At 40.7% G+C, this 24082-nt stretch overlaps 1 protein-coding gene across 1 annotated transcript in view; it reads right to left on the bottom strand.

The window, feature by feature from the left end:
• Positions 1-24082, bottom strand: part of UCHL3 (ubiquitin C-terminal hydrolase L3) — a 38807-nt gene that overhangs the window by 5768 nt on the left and 8957 nt on the right. The window contains exons 4-6 of the mRNA XM_072135351.1: positions 21468-21624; positions 20502-20587; positions 18046-18093 (exon numbers count right to left, since the gene is read on the bottom strand). Coding sequence (XP_071991452.1) covers positions 18046-18093; positions 20502-20587; positions 21468-21624 — 291 coding nt within the window. The remainder of the gene's footprint in view (positions 1-18045; positions 18094-20501; positions 20588-21467; positions 21625-24082) is intronic.

Raw genomic sequence — 24082 nt, 5'->3', positions numbered from 1 at the left:
TTTTGGCTCTGCACAATTTTTAAGAGATAATCTCTAAATGAATGAATTATCGATGAAGGGTCATGTTGGAATATGGAGATGAATGCACTATTATAGGGACTAATGGGGGAGATTCATCAGGGCTTGTACAAGTTTTTGGTGTACAAGTACTGAAATAATCGCAATTCTTTGCAAACTGCCAGGAATCGTGTTTACTCCCTACTTTATGCCAGTGATTTTCAACCTTTTTTGAGCCGCGGCATACTTTTTATACTTAGAAAATCCTGGGGCACACCACCACCAAAATAGCACAAAATGACACTAAAACAGTCATATTATACATATGGTTAATAATATAGATTCTAAATTTATTTTACTCCATGTGAAACCTGGGCCTGTTTCGATAAACACAAAAGGGATATCCTGGCAGGAATGGTGGAAAGACACACACGAAGCTCTTCCTCAACAGTTCTCAGTTTCTCCCTGTTTTTAGTATATGGTGCTGATTATTACGTGGCTCATATACTGCAAAATAAAGGGGTACAATGAGAAGTACTATGGCCATGAGGCCAGAGTACAAGTGCCAGCTCATATACTCAGCATATGAGCTGGTACTTGTAGTACTCCAGTCTCACGACTATAGTATTTCTCATTTTACATTTGTCATTGTTATATGCAGTATACTGCTGGAGTACTAAAAGTACCAGCTCATATGCTGAGTATTCTGCCAACAGTTCATATACTCAGGCAAAAGCTCATATAGTCAGCATTATTGGTGGGCATTACCTTGGCGGTGGGCAAATGCGAGAGTCTCTCCGCTCTCAGGATGTTGCGCTGGCCTCGGTGACGTAATTTTGTCGTGCGAGGTTCAAAGCTTGCGCATGTGTTATTGTACACGTCTACATTGTAAGAAGCCGTGACTGCGCATCGCTGTGCATTGCCGGGAAACAAAACACAGGGGGCACCATAGTTTGGGGAACTTTCCCCGCGGCACACCCGACCATGTGTCGCGGCACACTGGTTGAAAATCACTGCTTTATGCAACCTCCACGCCAAGTGGGCACGGAGGGGCATAAGGGGGAGCGGGCAGCGGTGGATTGGGCCAGTACAGGGTGTTTCTGCCCCTGTGCCTCCACATGTGGTATAGAAAGTGGCAAGAAAGGGCAGGGAGAAAGCGCTTATAGTGTGACATCTTAGGGGGTAACAAATGGACATAAAGCTGTAGATTGTGCTCACCGTTTTAGGTTGTGCTGCAGATAGACAACACTATTGTAGGCTTTGTGGTGATAATTTTTGTCTGGTGCTGCCTCCAGAGGATAATCTCCTAAATGGAGTTGCCAAACTCTATAGGATGTGGTGAAAGTGGTCTATTGTTGGGGTCCAAAAGGATGGCGCACACATAGGTGAGTATAGAAATAAATTTTATTCAAGGTCTTTAAAACACAACGCGTTTCGGGGTGTTCTACCCCTTTCTCAAGTGAACAAAAGAGTACAGTGACAGAAAATAAAGAGGAGTTTTAACCCAATGGGGCAAGACAAGTATATAAATAAGTAAATGAAAAAATAAGTAAAAAACAAACAGATAAAAAACATGGTAAGTATTGGTTGTGCAGATACGTTCTTAAATCGTGAACATGGTCGTAAAATTATATCATCACTGGAAGTATCACATCTGTGTATCAACTATAAAATATTGTACAAATAATAAACAAACGGTAATAAAGATTTGTAGATATACATACACACATATTGGACCATAATTTCATATAAGAATACATATAGAGAGATGATAATTAAGGACAAGGTTAGTTACTTACACATAAAAGGATATCAAAGATAAAAAAGATCTAAAAATATAAATATAAATACATGGATTGATAGTTGGAGCACTTCAAAATTTACTATGGGTGCTGTGGTGAGCTTAGAAAGAGGTAACAGCGAGTGTGGTCTACTTACCAAATGCTGAGAAAAAAAGGTAACAGTGAGTGTCGGCCACTTACCAGATGCCCAGGAAAGTGTTGGCTTCCTCCTTGGGCATTGGTGTTTGGTGGGGGAGCCTAGCTTATATTCTGTCAGCACAGGGAGTGACTGTGATCAGTGCGCTAGTTTCATTTGAACCATTTTTTTTTTTATGTAGCATAATTTAGAGCATAAAGGTGACTTACCAAGAAGTGTTAAGAATTTGGGGGTATGGCTCATGATCAGGGTATTTGGGTCCTCTTTTGAATTTAGAAGTTATTCTCAAGGGTCTCGTTTAACCCATTGGGAGCCGGGCAGTTCACATCTGGTATAGCCCGAGACAGTTCAGCCTCAAATGGTCGCTGGTAATAACACAATTTTACAGCAAGCAGGATCTACAGTAGAACTGTATACCAGCCCAGTCGGCTGCTGGTTACATCAGGAGCGCACAGTCTTCTATTGTATCTGGAGGGACGGGGCTTACATAATACACCATGTACACATGTCCCCCATTGTGTCATAGCAAGCTATGTGAATATTCAGGAACATGGGGATAAATACACTATTTACGGTTCACCATTAAAAAAAATAAATTTAAATTTGTAGGGATGAATGAGTGCAGGGCAGCATTTGGATAGGGGATAAGCGTCTGATCTGATAGAGTTACACCACTGTTCCTATAGTAATCATAAGGAGGGAAGTCCATAATAATAATAATAATCTTTATTTATATAGCGCCATCATATTCCGTAGCGCTTTACAAATCATGAGCAATGGTGTGCGTATGTGAGCAATTCTTATATTTCTTTAATGGGACTAATAGAAAAATTAAACAACTGTGTGGAGACCTCCACCATTACTATGCTGTGGGTCGCTGACTGTGTATTGGTACAGACTTTGTGTTCTGATCTGTTCCTTTAGTTGATGCGGTCATGAATGGGGGAACAGTCTGTGGGAGTAAGATACTAAGGTCACTGAGTAAGAGGTTTATACATTTCTAGGGTAGGAATTGCAGGTCACTGACATACAGTTATGTACAACATACTCCTACTACTGCCATTTTTCTACATTGCACTACCAAGGTCATGGAATCTGTCATGTTGTACACAAAGTCCTTTCTGCTGTGATACTATAAAGTAACGGAAATACGTACTAACTAACCATTTTATTTCTAACTTACAGCCTTTATTGGGCTTGGTGTGTTGATGGAGCCAAATACCTGCCCCACAAATTATAGAGCAGGTCCTGTCCTTTGTGATGGGTGTAATTGTCTAGACATTGGTGGGGTGAGCAGTGCTCACCTGCACTTGTCAGATGGACTGTAAGCAGGGGATCATGTTCCCTTGCATGTGGCCTGCAAAGGTACAAACATACGTGTTCATCGTATCATACCAAATAAGGTTAGAAAAAGACATCAGTCTTTTTATTCTACATTATACAGTGCTGATCCAGAGGAAGGCAAAAAACCCTGCAAGGTGGATGCCAATTAGCCCAAAGTATGGAAAAATTCTTCCTGACCCCTAACATGGCAGTCAGAATAATTCCCTGGATGAAGTGAAACTACTTACAAACAGTTTTATCCCCATAACCGGTGATATTTTTGCTCTCCAGAAAGTCATCCAGGCCTCTCTTGAACATGTACATAGAGTCCGCCATTACTACCTCCTGCGGCAGAGAGTTCCACAGTCTCACTGCTCTTACAGTAAAGAACCTTTGTCTGTGGTGAAGGTAGAATCGCCTCTCCTCTAGGAGTAAAGGATGCCCCCTTGTCCTGGTCACAGGCCAAGGTATAAAAAGATCTTTGGAAAGAAGGTCCCCCCTTCAGTCATTTTTGTATTTGTAAATTGTTGTATTCTGGCCCCCAAGACCCTTAAAACGATTTGTTGTTCTCCTCTGCAAGAGGCCTAAGTGGGAAGTTGTCAAGACAGCTGTCAAATACAGAGTACACAAAACACTGCACTACTATACCTTACACAGTCTGCAGCTGTATATACTCAAAACGGCAGACCGATTCCCTTTAAAGAAATACATACAAGAAAAACGAATGCTACAAAACTGGATAAAATGATCAACATGATTGATTTTTTTATGCTTTTTAGTTTCAACAAGATTTTGAATTGACAGCATAACAGTGCCTTACAATAGGTCCTGGCATAACATATGCCCCTCACATGGGGATCTCATAGAAGTTATTTTAGAGCGATGCACAATCAGCAACTGTGTTAAACAAAAAGAACAAGTGAATGGGGAAGGAGGGTGAGGGAGGGCAAAGGGTTGGATTAACCTGAGAATGGAGTTAGCACAAGATCAGTATAGGTGGTCACTAAAGGTGAGTGTAGCAACAAGCATGCGTATTGGTGAGCCATGTGTATTTTTTATGCTTTTTAAGAATTGTTTTAGGTGGTACTTTGCTTAAAATATGATGTAACTTTACAGTTCATGGGAGTTTTCAACAAAACTGCTTAGCCCTTTCTGCTCTATAACATGCTGCCGGCAGTACCAGGTGACGAGTACAGTGTCACAGACTCCCTAGATAAACTGAATTTTTCAGTTTGTCTATAGGTATGTTTTAATACTTAATTCACATGTGAGAAATAAAGAATAAAACATTTCTACAAGACATCACTAGCAAACATAACAATTACCTATAATTTCCCACACAAAGCAACCAGCGTATAAAACGTGCTGGGACTTGCGAGTGTTTGTAACATAGGTTCTCTTTTTCTTTTGGTGAAGAAGGTGAATTTCAAATGCATTTACCTCAGATGCTCACATCTACAATAACTAATCCTGTCAATAGACAATCCCAACAAAAGCTCAGATTTTAAATGAATGGTCAATTACTTGGACTAAAAAGATTAATCAAAAAGGCACAAAGACAGGAATACACACATATACACCATCGCCAACAGGATATGGAAGAAGAGAAAAAAGTACTTTTGCTACTTTTCCCAATTTTAAATTATGAGAATATGAAAGTTAAATTTGTCAGTGTTAGGTGGTTGTGTATGTCCATTTTGTCATTACCAGGCCACATACTGCTCTTTGATTTCTTAGGCTCAGTTCACATCTGCGTCTGAGGTTTCTGTTACATTCTCCATTTTAGCAGAGTGTAATGAAAAGTTGATTTCTGTTGACTTCAATGTATGGAAGGTTGTCTTCTGTTACAATTTTGTTGCAGCAGTTGAAAAAAGTTGTGCCTTTTTTTTGCTGAAATTTCTTAGCCGAAGGGAGAGCGGAACCTGTCTAGGAAGGTGTGATTTGAGCCTTAAAGGGAACCTGTCAGCACATTTTCACCAGTGACAGGTTCCTATAGAGACCTATTAACTGCTTACACCCTTAAAAAAAAGCTAATTTTTTTTTGCTTACATCCAAAAAATTCGCCTTTATCTTATATACCCTGGCATCAGAAGAAGGGGGGGGGGGGGGATCCTGCCCATCTACTCCTCCCCATGCCTTATGCCTCCTTACTGGTCACAGTTCATATCATGTGACCAGGGTGATATGATTTCAAGCCCTTCAGTCTCTTAACAATAGCAAACTTTACCCCATGTATGTATCTGATCACATGAAGTCACAGCAGCCTCCATGGACTTCTACTCCTCTCCATCCTCCATGAAGGCTGCTGTGATTTCATGTAATCACATACATGGTGTACAGTTTGCTATAGTTAAGATGATTTCATTCTGGTCACATGACATGAATGTAACACAACGCACTGTGTAAAAAAATTAACACAATGGGGCTCATTTACTAAGGGTCCACGGACCACACGATGTTGGATATTCCGGCAATTTTGCGCCGCATTTAAAAGGGGATTGTGGCACACGCGATCAGATTTTGCCGTCTTTCATGCGAGACAAATGGGGGGGGGGGGGGGATGCCGTCGAACAATCTGACGGATCCGGGCTGTGCGCGGGATTTAACATTTGAATTTGTGTCGGAAGCCATGCACTTACATGCACCGGTAGGAAGATGGTGAACTCCAGCGGACCTGAGCGGGGAAGTGACACCTGCAGGAAATCGGGTGCACGATCTTAGTGAATCGCGCTGGAATCCATGATCGTCGGACAACACACAGCGGGGGTCGCGCAAGGGACGGGTAAGTAAATGTGACCCAATATTTCCTATTAGTAAATAGAGCTTTATAGGTTTGTAGTTAAATATTAGTAGACAGTCCCTAAGTACAAGGAGGCAGAGCAGTGATTTGAAGAGACAGAGCGGTCTGTCAGAAAAATGGGGCATAGTTCACTGCCAGCCTGGGAGAGAAGAGTCAAAGCCAGGGGACATGAGTCGGGAAAGCTAATTTGCATATGAGAAAAATGGCTGTAATAAAGGAATAGTGTCTCACTGGCAGCCAACTTTAGGTGATATAGGGAGGACCTGAAACCCTTTATCAGCAGGCACTGTTAGTCAGCCTGCTCAAAATCTGGAGACGGGTCTTCTTTAAAGATAACATTTCGGTGTACTTGTTTGTTGCTGATAAATCTTCTGTGCTATAAGCAGCCCGGGGTATATAACCAGGTGAGTGACTATCAGTGCATCACTTCTAGCATACGAGATGTCCTCTGAAGTAATAAATCAGAGCAGGCAGGGAAGCTAAGCAGTGACAGAAGCACAGCAGCTGGTCTCTTGCTGTCCTCACTCTTCTTGACACATACCAGCTGTCTGCTCACAGCAGCACAAGAAAGCTCAATTCCTTCAGTTTATCTACTTGGCCCAAGGAATTGTCACTTTGGGTTCACAGACACATAGATCTATTCTGGGAGCTTCCTGCGGTCGCTGCCTTTTGAAAACTAGATACATTCTGAAACATTCAGCAAAATACCAGAACAAGCACCGCTGCTGCCAACACCACAGTACAGCCAACTGGCACCCAGGCCCGGAACCCGCATCCAAACCAGAGACCCACAAGCAAACATTTAGACATTTCAAAGAACCTCTGAATGCCTACGACACCTCATTATGTACGACATTCTAAGCAGCTGACTGAGCACAGTTTGCTTTAATCTCGTAGCTTTGATAGAATTGTAACAATTACAAATGACAGTATAAACATATGCACATGGCACAATGAGAATAGCTCTGTGATATATAGGATTATATGACTACAGACGGTCCCCAAGTTACATGCATGATAGGTTCTGTAGGTTTGTTCTTGAGTTGAATTTGTATGCAAGTCAGAACTGTATGTTTCATCATTGTAGCTCCAGACAATTGTTTTTGGTCTCTGTGACAATTGGATTTTAAAAATGTTGGGTTGTCATTAGAACCAGGATGAACAATAAAGCGTAATTGCAGACACATGTGATAACTGTTACAGCTGATCATTGTAGCCTAGGACTAAAGTACAGTAAATTACCAACATCCAGAGGTCCGTTTGTAACTCGGGTCGTCTGTTAGTAGAGTATGTTCTGCGGCTCTTTGATCATTAGCTATTCCAATGATGTGACCATGGATATTTTTTGCTGTGGTCTACTTTCTGTTCCTTTAAAAATATGTTCAATAAAAATCATCTGATTTAAAGAAAAAAAGGCCACAACAGAGCACACCTTAGTTGCAGAGACAACAAAAGGCTCCGCAGCGAGTGGCCAAAGTAGCAAAAGGTCCTGCAGGCAGAAGACAAGAGGACCCAAGGTCCAGTGGTAACACGTATGGATTATTTTCTTATGAATGGAGCAGAGCACTGACGACTCATAACAGTGAAGTGAGCCGGTTATCTACCACCCAATGATGAAATGCTATAATTAGGTAGGTGGGAAGATAATGCCTATTTATTGGCTTTAGTGGCCCCAGACCTAGTGACAGATTTCCTTCAAGTTTCAGAACTTGCAAAGTAACGCGAATTATAGGGTAAATGTTTACTCAGCCAAACTATTTCTGCCCACGTGTCTATATATAAATAATGCAACTATAAGGAGGGGATTACACACATTCCAATACATTCTGTTTTATGATTTATCACATTGAGAGCTGTACAGGAATGTTCTAAGTGTGAAGTCTGTGCTGCTCTATGTATCCTCTGATGCACACAGAAATAATCGTTTTTCCAAGAAAAGCAACTCCTACACATGTCCTGTTTGGCACAAGAGTATTTTCATGGCTGGGCTATTTAGGATATGCAAGTCCTCTAATTCACAAATTTAAAACCTGCCTTCTATGACATAAAAAACTGCAGGTGTCACAGAGTTGAAGGCATCAAGGTAGTACCTTGTTTTACCAGAATCACGCATCATTTAACCCATACACTGGTGGAGAAAAATCACGCATTTCTTTATGTGATGGGGACGCAAGAACTAAAGCTTCTATACACGTGAGCAACATGAAGAAATATTAGTATAACACATCTATGTGAAAAATAGGAGTTCTGGGCACGAAATAATGTATGGTTCAACAAGCATTGTCACGCCAAGATTGTGTGCAATCAAGTTAACGCATACATTGCTGACTGGTGCATACTAGCATCCAATAAAATGTGGTCTAGCTTCACTTAAAGGTAGTCACATCATAACATAGTAGTCATATTATAGCAAGTTAGGCCCTGTCCAAAGGATCTACCTTGCTGTTTGGTGAGGGTCTCAGAGGTGGAACCCCTACGGATCACAAGAAAGGGGGTTTGAAGTACCTCAATCGGACCTAGAGATGGCCAGAGCAGCCGTTGCGCATGCTGCCCCATTCATCTCTATAGAACCGATATAGATGATACACTGGACCCCTGTTGTTGTGATCCATGGGGGTCCCATCACTGAGAGAGACCCCCACCGATCAGCAAGTTAGGCCCTATACTATGGATAGGGCCTAACTGGCTACAATGGGACAACCCCTTTTAAATAACTGGGGGTCAATATTCCATCATAATAATGACTTCAAACACACCTGCAATACTACTACTTTCTTGTTAAAAGACACCTATCATCAGGTCTGTGTCACTTGTCCTGTCACCACTACCTGTTGGAGCAGCTCACAAGGATCCCATCCCAGCCTTTATCTAGTTATTTCGTACATTAATCATTATAAAATCATCTATTCTTTATTATGTAAATGAGGCCGGTCACATGGTCAGAGGCAGTGATGTCACCCCTGTTACCCCTCCACTCCCCCCCCTGCTCATGTCTGTGTGTAATGTATAGTAAAGCATTGTTAGTGTCTGTGTTGACATCCTCTTAATACACACAGACACAGACATCAGCTACACATGTACCTGACATGTTCTGCTATACACATGTGAGAGACACAGACATCAGCTACACATGTACCTGACATGATCTGCTATACACATGTGAGAGACACAGACATCAGCTACACCTGTACCTGACATGTTCTGCTATAACATGGCTGCCTGGAGCAGTTGTATCTCTCCTATACACACACAGGCTGCAGGGGGCGCCAGCACCAGGAAGCACATCATTGTACAGCCTTACACCCAGGGCCGATTCTAGCATATTTGCTGCCTGAGGCGAATATTAAAATGCTGCCCCCCCCCCACTCCCTGTTAAGTAAATCCTTAAACTTTACTAACAATTAACAATCCTACAGACAGCTCCCTGCCACTGTGTGACTGACTACAGGATCTGAGAGGCATTAGTGGCATCTAGTACCTTATAGATGACAATCTCTTCCATCAGGAGGACTTTATTCCGGGTTCTCCAATCCATGACGTATCGCGGCTGAATTCACTACCAGATATCTTCAGCTCTGTGCAGCACATCTCCACCCGGCGTCCCTAAAAATACCACAGTCACATACAGTATAAAGTCTCCTGGAAAACAACACTGTGCTCCTAAATAATATATACCCCTCACAACACAACTGACCGCACTCTCCCCACATATAACACATCCCTTCATTATATAGGGATAAAATCTATATACATATAATATACTGTATCCCATATACAGCCCCCCAGCTTAGTAATATACTGTATCCCATATACAGCCCCACAGCTTAGTAATATACTGTATCCCATATACATCCCCCAGCTTAGTAATATACTGTATCCCTTATACAGCCCCCGCAGCTTAGTAATATACTGTATCCCATATACAGCCCCCCAGCTTAGTAATATACTGTATCCCATATACAGCCCCACAGCTTAGTAATATACTGTATCCCATATACAGCCCCCCAGCTTAGTAATATACTATATCCCATATACAGCCCCACAGCTTAGTAATATACTGTATCCCATATACAGCCCCCAGCTTAGTAATATACTATATCATATATACAGCCCCACAGCTTAGTAATATACTGTATCCCATATACAGCCCCACAGCTTAGTAATATACTGTATCCCATATACAGCCCCACAGCTTAGTAATATACTGTATCCCTTATACAGCCCCCGCAGCTTAGTAATATACTGTACCCGATATACAGCCCCCCAGCTTAGTAATATACTGTATCCCATATACAGCCACCCAGCTTAGTAATATACTGTATCCCATATACAGCTCCCCAGCTTAGTAATATACTGTATCCCATATACAGCCCCCCCCAGCTTAGTAATATACTGTATCCCATATACAGCTCCCCAGCTTAGTAATATACTGTACCCCATATACAGCCCCCCAGCTTAGTAATATACTGTATCCCATATACAGCCCCCAGCTTAGTAATATACTGTATCCCATATACAGCCCCCCAGCTTAGTAATATACTGTACCCCATATACAGCCCCCCAGCTTAGTAATATACTGTATCCCAAATACATCCCCCCAGCTTAGTAATATACTGTATCCCATATACAGCCCCCAGCTTAGTAATATACTGTATCCCATATACAGCCCCCAGCTTAGCAATATACTGTACCCCATATACAGCCCCCCAGCTTAGTAATATACTGTACCCCATATACAGCCCCCCCAGCTTAGTAATATACTGTATCCCATATACAGCCCCCCAGCTTAGTAATATACTGTATCCCATATACATCCCCCAGCTTAGTAATATACTGTATCCCTTATACAGCCCCACAGCTTAGTAATATACTGTATCCCATATACAGCCCCACAGCTTAGTAATATACTGTATCCCATATACAGCCCCCCAGCTTAGTAATATACTGTACCCCATATACAGCCCCCCAGCTTAGTAATATACTGTACCCCATATACAGCCCCCCAGCTTAGTAATATACTGTATCCCATATACAGCCCCCCAGCTTAGTAATATACTGTATCCCATATACAGCCCCACAGCTTAGTAATATACTGTATCCCATATACATCCCCCAGCTTAGTAATATACTGTATCCCATATACATCCCCCAGCTTAGTAATATACTGTATCCCTTATACAGCCCCCGCAGCTTAGTAATATGCTGTATCCCATATACATCCCCCCAGCTTAGTAATATACTGTATCCCATATACATCCCCCAGCTTAGTAATATACTGTATCCCATATACAGCCCCCCAGCTTAGTAATATACTGTACCCCATATACAGCCCCCCAGCTTAGTAATATACTGTACCCCATATACATCCCCCCAGCTTAGTAATATACTGTATCCCATATACAGCCCCCCAGCTTAGTAATATACTGTATCCCATATACAGCCCCCCAGCTTAGTAATATACTGTACCCCATATACAGCCCCCCAGCTTAGTAATATACTGTACCCCATATACATCCCCCCAGCTTAGTAATATACTGTACCCCATATACATCCCCCCAGCTTAGTAATATACTGTATCCCATATACAGCCCCCCAGCTTAGTAATATACTGTACCCCATATACAGCCCCCCCAGCTTAGTAATATACTGTATCCCATATACAGCCCCTGCAGCTTAGTAATATACTGTATCCCATATACAGCCCCCCAGCTTAGTAATATACTGTATCCCATATACATCCCCCCCAGCTTAGTAATATACTGTATCCCATATACATCCTCCAGCTTAGTAATATACTGTATCCCATATACAGCCCCCCAGCTTAGTAATATACTGTACCCCATATACAGCCCCCAGTTTAGTAATATACTGTATCCCATATACAGCCCCCCAGCTTAGTAATATACTGCATCCCATATACAGCCCCCCCAGCTTAGTAATATACTGTATCCCATATACAGCCCCCCCAGCTTAGTAATATACTGTATCCCATATACATCCCCCACAGCTTAGTGATATAGTGATATATAATATATACTGCACCCCCCAGTATAAAATGATTCTGGCCCCATGTAATATATACTGAATCCCCCCCAGTATAAAATAATTATAGCCCCAAATAATATCTATAGCATCCCCCCCCCAGTATAAAATAATTATAGCCCCAAATAATATATATATATAGCATCCCCCCCCAGTATAAAATAATTATAGCCCCAAATAATATCTATAGCATCCCCCCCAGTATAAAATAATTATAGCACCAAATAATATCTATAGCATCCCCCCCCAGTATAAAATAAGTATAGCCCCAAATAATATCTATAGCATCCCCCCCCCCAGTATAAAATAAGTATAGCCCCAAATAATATCTATAGCATCCCCCCCCCAGTATAAAATAAGTATAGCCCCAAATAATATCTATAGCATCCCCCCCAGTATAAAATAATTATAGCCCCAAATAATATATATAGCGTCCCCCCCAGTATAAAATAATTATAGCCCCAAATAATATATATAGCGTCCCCCCCCCCAGTATAAAATAATTATAGCCCCAAATCCCCAAAATATACAGAAACACCCCCCCCCCGCCCCTAGTATAAAATAATTCTGGCCCCATATAATATCTATAGCATCCCCCCAGTATTAAACAATCATAGCCCCAAATAATATATATATAGCATTCCCCCCAGTATAAAATAATTACGGTATAGCCCCAAATAATATAAATATATATTGCATCCCCCCCAGTAAGAAATAATTATAGCCCCAAATAAAATAGCATTCCATGATCCCTCCCCCCCCCCCCCCCCCCAGTTTAAAATAATTCTGGCCCCATATGATATATATAGCGTCCCCCCCCCCCGCAGTATTAATTATTAGCCACAATTAATTAAATACATGAAAAATAAGAAAAATCATACTCACCTGCAGGCAGCTGCTCCCTCGCCGCGGCTCCGGTGTTCACGCGGCTCTCCCGTGAGCCGCGGCTCCGCACAGTGACACAGGCGGCATGAGGTCGTGCCGCCTGTGTCACTGCTTAGAACGGAGCGACGCAGCTGCCGGAAAGGCGCTGCGTCGCTCCGCATATAAATCGCGCCTGTGTCTTAAAGAGACAGGCGCGATTTATTTAGCTGGTGGGCGATTCGGGCGTTAATGGACGCCCGAATCGCCCACTTTAGAGCGGCGAATTTCGCCGCCCTTTACAGGGAGCCGCATTCTGCCGCCTGAAGCGAGATTTTCATCTCGCCTCATGGCAGATGCGGCCCTGCTTACACCATTATACCGCACACTATTATACAGGCTGTCAGTCATGCACTGACCCATTTGGACATTTCACAGGTCATTTGCATTCAGCTTTAGGACCTTAGGATTACAGGCATGTAGAGGGACAATGAAGGGATAGAGACAATGCTTTCTAATGGCAGTTTATGAAAATCTATTTAGTTTAGGGGGGTTATTTTGCCTGATGGGTTCTCTTTAAAGAAACAGAGGGTTAAGGTGCTTAACTGGCCAAGCATGCCTCCAAACCTAAAATCTATAGGGGCTTCCTCACATGGAAGGTGGAGGAGGCAAGGTCCCTATCATCCACCAGCTTTATAAAGTTGTCATAGTGGAGTACAACAGGAATCTTGTGACACTCTAGTGAACTCCATGCCACTACGACTAGAAAGGAAAAGTGGCCACAAAAAATATCGACACTGAGTACTATTCTGCCATTTTGACATATGGTTGTAGTAGCTTTTGTTGCCAGTTCAGATACTGGTTGTGTGTTGAGGTAATAATATTAATCTTTATTTATATAGGGCCATCATATTCTATAGCGCCTTACAAGTCATAGGGGACATATACAAATAAAATACTTCATTACAGAGTATAAACAGTCAAATGGAACAATAGGGCCCTGCTTGAAAGAGTACCCGATCCATAAGGTTCATTTAATGGGTGCTCCAAATTCACACTGTCAAACAAATTGTACATTGACTACAGTACATAGTTTCAAAGTGTCATCTCTTGAGTGTTGTTAAATAAAAAGGCATTTCCCGACAATTTCCGTTGAGCTGAATTGCCCCGGGAATTTTGGCGCACGCAATCGCGTTTTGGCGAATCGGCGCGGCTTGCACGCAACAGAAATGGGGGAGATGGCAGTCAGACAACCCGACGGATTCGGACAACGCGCAAGATTTAACATCTAGAATTGTGTCTCAAGACACACACTCACATGCACCAGGAAGAAGAAGGTGAACTCAGGCGGACCTCGGCGAAAGCGACACATGCAGGAAATTGGACGCACGACCATAGTGAATCGCGGCAGACCTGAATCCTCGTCGGACAACGCACCGCAGGATTGCAACAGGACCGGGTAAGTAAATCTGCTCCTGTATGTCATGTTAGTGAAATCTCCACTTCTCTCTACTATATGCAATTAAGTTTCTTGCTGCACCAAAGGAAAGACCATGGCTGCTAGTACACCCTTCAATGAGATATCAAACATTGTGTAAAAAGGGGTGATGGGAAAAATGGGGAACCACATGAAGACCACACACCTGATGCATAAGAAACCAAGTGAAAGACTTTTAGAAAATAAAAATGAGTCCAGAAAGCTTATGAAGTGCCCTATCCCAAAATGTGACTAGTGAGCTAAAAAAAACTCCCCTTAATTGGTAGACACTGATAGAAAAGTTTACATTGTCACAAGCCCCATCCCCCATTTGGCACCAAAGGTCACTTATTTTTAATTCCTTTAAAAATAACTTGACATTTATTTGTACTACTCCCTCACTTCCCCTGAAAGTGTCTTTCGTGTACAGCTAAAATACAGAACACTCATGAGAATAGTGGTTTTTGTACTTTGCACTCCGAAGGTGACTATTCCCTGCTCATTCTTCTCTTTCTCCCAGAAGTGTTTGATACTGTTGACCACCAGCTTCTCCTCAGGATGTTTCGCTCTCATGGCCTAAAGGACACTGTGCTCTTGGTTTCCTTCCTATTTCTGACCGCATTTTCAGTGTATTCTTTTTCCCCACTCCCTGTTGCGGTTCCTTAGGGCTCAATTCTAGGTCCTCTTCTCCCTCTATACTGCCTCGATCGGACAAACTATCAGCAGACTTGGTTTCCAGTATAATCTTCATGCCGAATATACCCTCACTTCAGAACACCAGTGTTTGTCTCTAACATCATGGAATCTCTCTTCAAACTTAAAGGGGTTTAACACACAGAGTCAGCTCTGTTATATGCCTCCCTCCAGACCTGTCTTTATCTTGTAGAGAAAGTCTCTGAACGCTGCTTTCTGACAGGAAGTGCCTGTGTCTGAGCTAGTCTTTTAATGCTAGGGAGGGGAGGCAGCAGCCAGGCTTGTCTTTCAGACCAAACACTACACGGAAGCTCTTCATAATTCTGCACCTCCCTATCTCTCCTATCTCTCTCAGACTATTGCCCAACCCATGCTCTCGATCTGCCAACGATCAGACTAATACCCAATCGCTAAAGTTTCAAATGTGCTCTCAAAAGCCATCTCTTTAGGCAAGCCTATTACACTCACTAACTGCATGAAATTTCAACTCTCCCTTTACTAACCAATCCAGCATCTTCCTCCCTTCTGTTATGTGGGAAACACCAGATAGCAACTATAGGCTTCTTATTAGTACCATTTTCCTTGGACTTTGTATATCAGATGGCGGCTGATTTTTTTATTTATTATAATATTATTATAACTATTTTATTTTGTTCCCTTATAAACTTCCGAATCCAGTTGAAAATAATAATCCTGATCCACAAAGCTCTGCATAATACTGCACCTCCCTACCTCTCTTTTCTCATCTCAGTCTATTGCCCAACCTGTCCTCTTCAATCTGCCAGTCATATTAGATGAAGCCTATCACTAACTGCATGAAACGTCAACTCTATTTACTAATCCATCCTGTGTTCTCCCCCTGTCTGTTATGGCTGTTTGTACTCTGTAATGTAGTATTATATTTGTACATGTCCTCTATGATTTGTTAAGCGCTACAGAATTTGATGGTGCTTGATAAATAAAGGTTATTATTATAATAAAGAATGGCTGGACAATTACACAAGCATTAACTCTTATCACCCCCTTCACCCTTGTAGACTGTAAGCTGCTGTGAGAAGGGCCCCCAATCCTATTGTTCCATATGACTGTACTCTGTAATGTATGATTTCATCTATATATGTTCCCTATGATAAAGTTTACTAGTTATGCTTTAAGCTTTCTCTAAGTTTACAATTTCTTTAGTTTTTAATGACATATGCTTTGTCATAAAGCTAAGATTTGGTGGATGACTGATACAGTATTCCTATACGGTAGGCATTTACACAATATGATGTACTGTATGCAGTATTCCCAGGTATGAACAGGTATGGACAGGGAATGTTATCCATTTCATTAAAATTATTTTTATAACATAAACATTGAAGATGCCAGTAGCAAATTTAATGGCCCAATCATCGCCTGACATCCAGTCGTCCATAAGGTCACCTAATGTGACTATGGCTAAACTGTTTTGAATACAGTAAAGAATTCTTTAGGAGTATGAAGTATGTAGTACATTTATTCACTACACCCTTGCATAATACATTTCCTAAATTCCCATAATCAAGAACACAGGACTCCCTGCCCAGACTGTCAATGAGCCCCCCACCAGGTGGTCTCTTGCCCACAGCTTAGGCATGTGAACTGTTCTGTACAGTAGGCAGCAAACAGCATGGAGGAGCCATGTGTCTTTACATCTATGACCTGACCCTGGAATAGCACTTGCATTTTTCTTCCTATACAACGCTTGCAGACTTCCTGGCTGTGAGAAAGCACTAGTTTCAGGAGTTCCTGCTTCTAGTTCTCAGGCTAGCAGTAAAAAAATGTCACACAATAGGAGAGGAAATAGGTCTTCTGGGATATTAGAGAGTCGTCATCATCAAACATTCGCAGAGAATCAATTGAATGTTTAACTCTGGGCGAAGGCTAGTATTTATGGTATAAGAAGCCCATCATTTAATATTTGTTATAGAATAACTTCTATTCAAGCGAGGATGAACTCTGTAAAGAGGGGAAATTAAAAAACGGGTTGTGAGGTGTCAAACACTTCCATTTTTGCCTTTTTTATTTTTTAGAATGATTTTTTTTTTTACTTTTATTTATTAATTTAATTTTTTTTACCTGGGATGGGAGCTGGTAGAGATCACATTTAGCAATGATGTATCAGAAACAGCCATTAAATAACTATTACCAAACATGCAGATATGATACACAAAGCTTCTTTCCTGCATGCCTATTAACTCATTCTGCTCCGGGTTGACTTCACTGATGTCACTGGACCCCTCCGGCATTAGTGTGACATCATCTAAGACGATTGTACAAGCATCAATGCGACCTCTAATGGGATATCCAAAAACACAGAAGCTGTGCATACAGGGAATACACCAGAAGATAAATACCGCACCGCTTAAAAACTTGGGTCTAGAATTTTTTACCCTCCATTGCCGTCAACATAGTTCAAATATACCACCGCAAATCAATAACGGTGAATAAATGGCATTTATTGCATGGAAACTGATGAGCTAAAGGTGACGTCTGAGGTCTAGGAATTTATCAGCCATCACATGCACAAGGTACGTAATGTCATTGGAAGCGATGACATCAAATACCCTGTGCATGTGACATCTGAGCCAATCCCTGAAAAGAGATCAGTTTCCAGGTTCCACATCGATAAATAGCATATGTCTTAATCTTTGTATTCAAGTCAGAAATTGTTTGTGAACTTATTCTAAACTCGGATTTTAGGTCATGTGATGCTCTGAAATATTTACATAGCAGCGGAATGATGATTTTACAAGAAATTCCTATTCACCAATATTTTCCCACACAAGGGTTTTGGTTACATGTGAATAGATCGTATCAGTGTCAAGTCTGTTCCCTGAAAATTGGCAAGACAGAAATGGGCACAGAACACACAATAAATACCAAGTCTTACCTCAGTCTGTCCCTCCTGAGCGCTGCTCTCATGTGTAACCCGAATACTCTGAAATAGGAGAACAGCACAGTAATAATCTTGTTAATAGCTCCAGAAATACTTGTTTAAGCTACACTGCAATAAATTGGACCACAGGAATACCAGGCATGTACACGGCCAAAACGCAACATTTTCCATGGCTGAAGAGTCAACAAAACGATCTTATAACTCATGGGATAGATGCAGGATATATTACAACTCTAAAACATACAGTATACACGCATATGTTTTTTCCATTACCATATATTAAGCAAAGTCGGAGAGTAAGAAATTTATAATAAGAGGCTCACAGCTAAAGTAAATAGTATATGTTACCAAGTGCCAAAACATGAATGTAATGTAAATTCTGCCTCTGTATGCAGCTGCACCATGTACAGGGAGCTGTCAGAGCACTAATGATCTCTTCTTGTGAGGAAGTGTATGGACAAGACTAGACAATGAAGTTTTATAATAACCAGGCTGTCTGCACAGCAGTCCCATGTACACATTGCAGATGTTCGTGTAGTCAGGCAGAATAACAAATGAAAATGTGCCAGAACGGGGAGCACAGTTTGCACCAAAAATCTTAAAAGTTTTATTTTCCAGATTTATCATGTATAATTAGAAACTGTATAAACTAAACTAGCATGTCCATCTATTACACCACATTCCTAAATCACTCCCATTGCACAGTACATAACACATGCTAGCACTTTGATGTTTTGACAAGTTGTAACATATACTGTTAGTGAAGAGCTACTCCAATTTTTTGTTTGAGACAAACATTTGTTAAAGCATTGGTGGCAAACCTGTGTGGGCACCCAGGCCGTCACCCTAGCAGAGAGATAGCCAGATAAAACTCAAGGCCTCCTCCTGCAGTCCGAGGAAGGACATGCAGTGCTCAATCCTTATATCAAGCATGCATTCTGGTCTGCCAGAGACGCCTAGGGGAGCAAGAACGTGTGGACAGAGTTAAATTACCATTGGAGCCTTTTCCCCAGACCTTACGCTTCCTTCTATTCAGGGGACCCTGGAGAGAAACTACAATGATGCACCAAATTTATCCACTCTATTAGTGTCCTGTGGACGCTGATACGATCTAAAGCGGTGATAGAACAGGGAGCAATAAGTTACTGCGTAACGTACCATGATGGCATTTTGCAATAAATAAAGGGTCTTTGGTTGTCGTTTCGGCACTCGGCCTCTTAAAGGTTCGCCATCACTGTTCTATGGCAAGAATGAAACTTATGACAAAAAAAGACCACATGCCAGTTGTGGGCTGATGCACATTCAGCCCATGTGTCGGCCAGGTCTACTATTCAAAAGTAAATCCAACCACAGCATAGAGTTTAAAGGGAACCTGTCAACACATTTGCATATATATATATATATATATAGCTAGTAACAGCTTCCTATACAGCTCTATTAACTAACTGACACCCATCTTTTAGCTAAAAATTGTTTCACTTACATCCACATAAACCACCTTTTATCTTATATTACCTGGCATCAGAGGGGGGCGTGTCCTGCACGGTTGGCCCCTCCCATCTAATCCTCCCCATGCCTTATGCCTCCTTACTGGTCACAGTTCATGTGACCAGGGTGACATCATCTCAGGTCCTTTAGCCTCTTAACAATAGAAAACTGTACCCCATGAATGTATCAGAACACATGAAGTCACAGCAGCCTTCATGGACTTCTACTCCTCTCCATCCTCCATGAAGGCTGCTGTGATTTTATGTAATCACATACATGGTGTACAGTTTGCTATTATTAGAAGGCAAAAGGGACCTGAGATGATGTCTGTAGTTGAATATTAGCAGACAGTCACCAAGTACAAGATGGCAGAGCAGTGATTTGAAGATACACAGAGCTGTCAGTCACAATAACAGGGCGTGGTTCACTGCCAGTTTGAGAGAGAGAAGAGTTACAGATACCAGCCAGGAGTCAAAAAAGCTAATTTGCATATCAGAAAAATGCCTATAATTAAGGTACCGTGCCCCACTGGCTGCTAATTTTAGGTGATATGGGGAAGACTTGTAAACCTTTATCAGCAGGCATTGTTACTCATGGTGGTCAAAATCTGGTGACAGGTCCTCTTTAACTGATAAAACTGCCATAAAATGTATCAGCTAGGAGTCCACAAAAAAAAAAAAAAAAAAAAAAAAAAAATCGCCTTAAGGCCCCATTCATGCGACCATATATGGTGGCTGCATATACTAGTCATATGAACGACAACTAGTGTACGCCCCTATATAAGTGCATTGTGCACACGTGTCACCGTACTTGATAAACACATCCAGTTACACAGCCCTAAAAGCAGCAATCAATGCAATACCAGACCTTACATAACAATCCTACTCAAAATGACAGCTCCCCATGTCATTCTACAACCCCCAATTACACACAGCAGAGAAGTTACACTGTACTAAACATACCTCATCTTTTTCTAGAAATTTGGCTCTTTCTTCAGGAGTTAAAGAGATCGATTCATCAAGAAACTTTTTTAAAGCAGAATCGTTTTCTGAAAGAGGAAAAGAAAAAAAACACATGTCAGTTGGGATATATATGTGATCAGGCCACTTTAACCATATTCCATCCGTTTTTTGTCCTTTGTCCAATTGAAAGGTAAAATCATCTAGGAATCTTATCATTCAGCCATTTAAAAAACATGTTTTCTAAATACAATGTAATCGTAGGTTCATATCAAACACCCCAGGATAAGTAGTGCACCATTTTGTCTGGTAAAGAGCCCAAATCCTGACAGAACCAACAGACAACATTACAGTTTCCAGTCTGTTGGGCAAAGATGATAGATCTTAAGCCTCTGTTTTTTTTCCTTATTCTGTTACTACGATGGAAATAATTGTGGAGAAGTAAACCAAGCAAAAAAAGGTTGATCTAAGTTAAGGGGGGTCCCACACACACTACCAACAACACTGGGGCGGATTTATGAAAAGTGTGGTAAGATAACACAGTACAGAGCTATACTTAGACTATTCTGCCCCAGATTCATATAAGGGTCTGGTGCGAATGATAAATCTGTCATAGTATAAGACTCTCTAGTCGTAGTTTGCACCTCATATTAGTTGGCTTATTTTACACCAGACGGGTTAGCAGTATTTTTGGTGCAAAACCACTCCCCTTTTCACAGAACCCACCCCTTTTGTTGAACCAGTTGTAGGAGAGTCAGAAAACTTTCTAAAACCTTTTATAAATGAGGTGCAGTCAGTTTTTTTTAGTGGAAACCAGCACAAAATTCTGTCCTAGACAAATTTAAAAAAATCTCCCCCACTATGTTGTTGCTGCTCTATTGTATAAAACATAAAACAGGTAACGTTGTTTATGTCCTCTACTGCCACCTTATGGATACATTCTGTTATAACAAACATGAAGACATTTACCAAAACTAAGCTTGTCCCTGTTGTTTGCCACTGCATGAATGAGACCCATTGTTCCACAGGCATTTCTTATGGTCTGCTTCATGAAGTAAACAGAGGAATCCACATCTTGACGGTGGGATTTTATTTTTTCTTCCTCCTCTGCTCTGAAGTGCTCATACTGGTTGGGAGGAAAAATAGAGGATTCAGTCCTTATTTGTGAGGCTCTCACATCCCCAGCTTTTATATGTCATGTCTTGGCTGCAACATTATAGTGTTCTCCTACACATGCAAGGAGCCAAAGCGACCCACTCTAAATATAGAGGCTGGTATAGTCACTCAAATAAATCCAGTCCTGTGTCAGCGCACATCTGCAGATACAAGTGTATTATTAGGGGATGTCACAGCACGGTCTTTAGGTTTAAGGGTCATAGCTTTCTTTCTGTGCAATTTTAACTGCATATTTTGCAATACATAGGAATAAGTACAAATAAAAAGAGGAAACCCGACGAAAATGCGGCAGCTGGAGCCTTAGTAAATAAGCCCCAGTTAAAGGGGGAAACAACCCTCTGGTGGGCATATGTTTTATCAGAGTTGGACTCGGTCGATCAGACCCAGCAGCTCTGATTAACCCCTACATACACGGCAATCACGCAACCGCTGGGTCTATAGATCTTCAGCGATATACTGTGAGGATCAGAGAAGGAAGAAGGGGTGATAAACCAATAAAAGCAGGAGTAGAAGAAAACTGCAGTGATGTCAAAAGACATTGCTGCAGACTTAAGACCCGCTAATGTCTAAAATCAGTGGGCGGTCGGGATTGAGTTAAAAGAAAACCTCTAGCCATCACCTATACTTCTGCTGGTTAAAAATGTACATGTTCATCTGCACTCCCTTGCACCTATTTATCATCAAAAACACTTAGTTTGGGAAATATTAAAATTAGCCCAATGCCCATGCTTTTCTCCTCGTCTTTTTAAGCTTTACATCCACTCTGCGATGGCACTCTTACAACATTTTAACAATGAATGTGGCATAGGTGAAGACATAGGTGGTTATCTATATTGCTGCAAATGTAAAATAATTTTTCAAGAAATAACAGCTAGTAAAAACATAAATGTTTGGCCTGTGGACCAATTAAGGTGCTCAAATGTTATTAAAACGACTCCATCCAATGGCTCCAGTAAGTTTGTGTATGTTGTGTAGTCAACTATAATGTACTATAAAACCAAAACAGGAATATGTATATAGGTAAATGTAGTTAGGGGGTTTCCCAGCTCATACATAAAACCTAGAGTGGAGTGGGAGCTTTGCAATTATCTGAGCTGCAGGCTCTTAAAGGGAACCTATCATCAGGGCCCTTTTTCTAACTGGCTTCCCCATGTCCCCATGGAGAATAGTGTGCACATTGTCTAAGCATTTCTATAGCAAAACTGGCTTTTTTTTTTTAAAAAAGTCAGATGAAAGTTAACTTTCTGTATGCAGACCTATGCCCCTTGTCCTTTGGGAGTGGCCACTGAGGAGCGGGGGAGACATGTATGACGTCCTTTTTATATATACTGGATGTGGGCACTAAGTGCAAACTGTCTCAGACTTTGTTGCAATTTAAACAATAAAATTTTAATATTAAAACATTCAAAAAAATAAAAATCATTAGATGACATACAATAAATATTATGCACTTATTCTAGATGATTTCTAAAAAATGTCCAATAGTGTTTCTTCTTAGTTTGAAGTTAAATAGTGTAGCATTAGTCCTTTTATCAGAAAAAATATACAGTTCATACGAATGACAAAATATGTAAAAAAAAAAAAGCTTAAAAAAAGAAAGCTGAAGAAAAAAAAATGAAACACAAAATTTTTTTTTTGCATTTGTACATGAGGTTTTCATTAGATGTACTTGTATTAAAAAATGCCGGCTATACAACTTTATTATATAGATATCTTTAAAAATACCAATTACACACTTATATTATATAGATTTTTGGTTTAAGTGTGTAATTGGTATTTTTAAAGATATCTATACAATAAAGTTGTATAGCCGGCATTTTTTAACACAAGTACATCTAATGAAAACCTCATGTACAAATACAAAAAAAAAAAATGTTTTTTGTGTTTCATTTTTGATTTTTTTTTCTTCAGCTTTATGTTTTCAGCTTTTTTTTTTTTTTTATATTTTGTCATACATATGAACTGTATATCTTTTCTGATAAAAGGACTAATGCTACACTATTTAACTTCAAACTAAGAAGAAACACTATTGGACATTTTCTCAGAAACCATCTAGAATAATATTGTACAATTGGATATAAGTGCATAATATTTATTGTATGCCATCTAATGATTTTTATTTTATTTTTTGAATGTTTTAATATTAAAATGTTATTGTTTAAATTGCAACAAAGTCTGAGACAGTTCGCACTTAGTGCCCACATCCAGTTTATATAAAAATTCATGTTTACAAATATTTTCTTCTTTGGTGTAGAAGTTTATGTGGTAGCACTTGGGACTGATAGATACAGGTTGATAAATGCCACTCTCAAATACTTTTTCTGCTTTGAATATATGTATGACGTCCTGAGGGGGGGGGGGACGCTCTTTTAATGTGAAATTAATGCATGATGGAGCAGTTTCTCGAG

Source organism: Engystomops pustulosus, chromosome 2 (genome assembly GCF_040894005.1).
Source record: "Engystomops pustulosus chromosome 2, aEngPut4.maternal, whole genome shotgun sequence".
In the NCBI taxonomy this organism is placed as follows: Eukaryota; Metazoa; Chordata; class Amphibia; order Anura; family Leptodactylidae; genus Engystomops; species Engystomops pustulosus.
The sequence above is the reverse complement of the archived record's forward strand: the minus strand, read 5'-3'. Positions and strand labels throughout refer to the sequence as shown.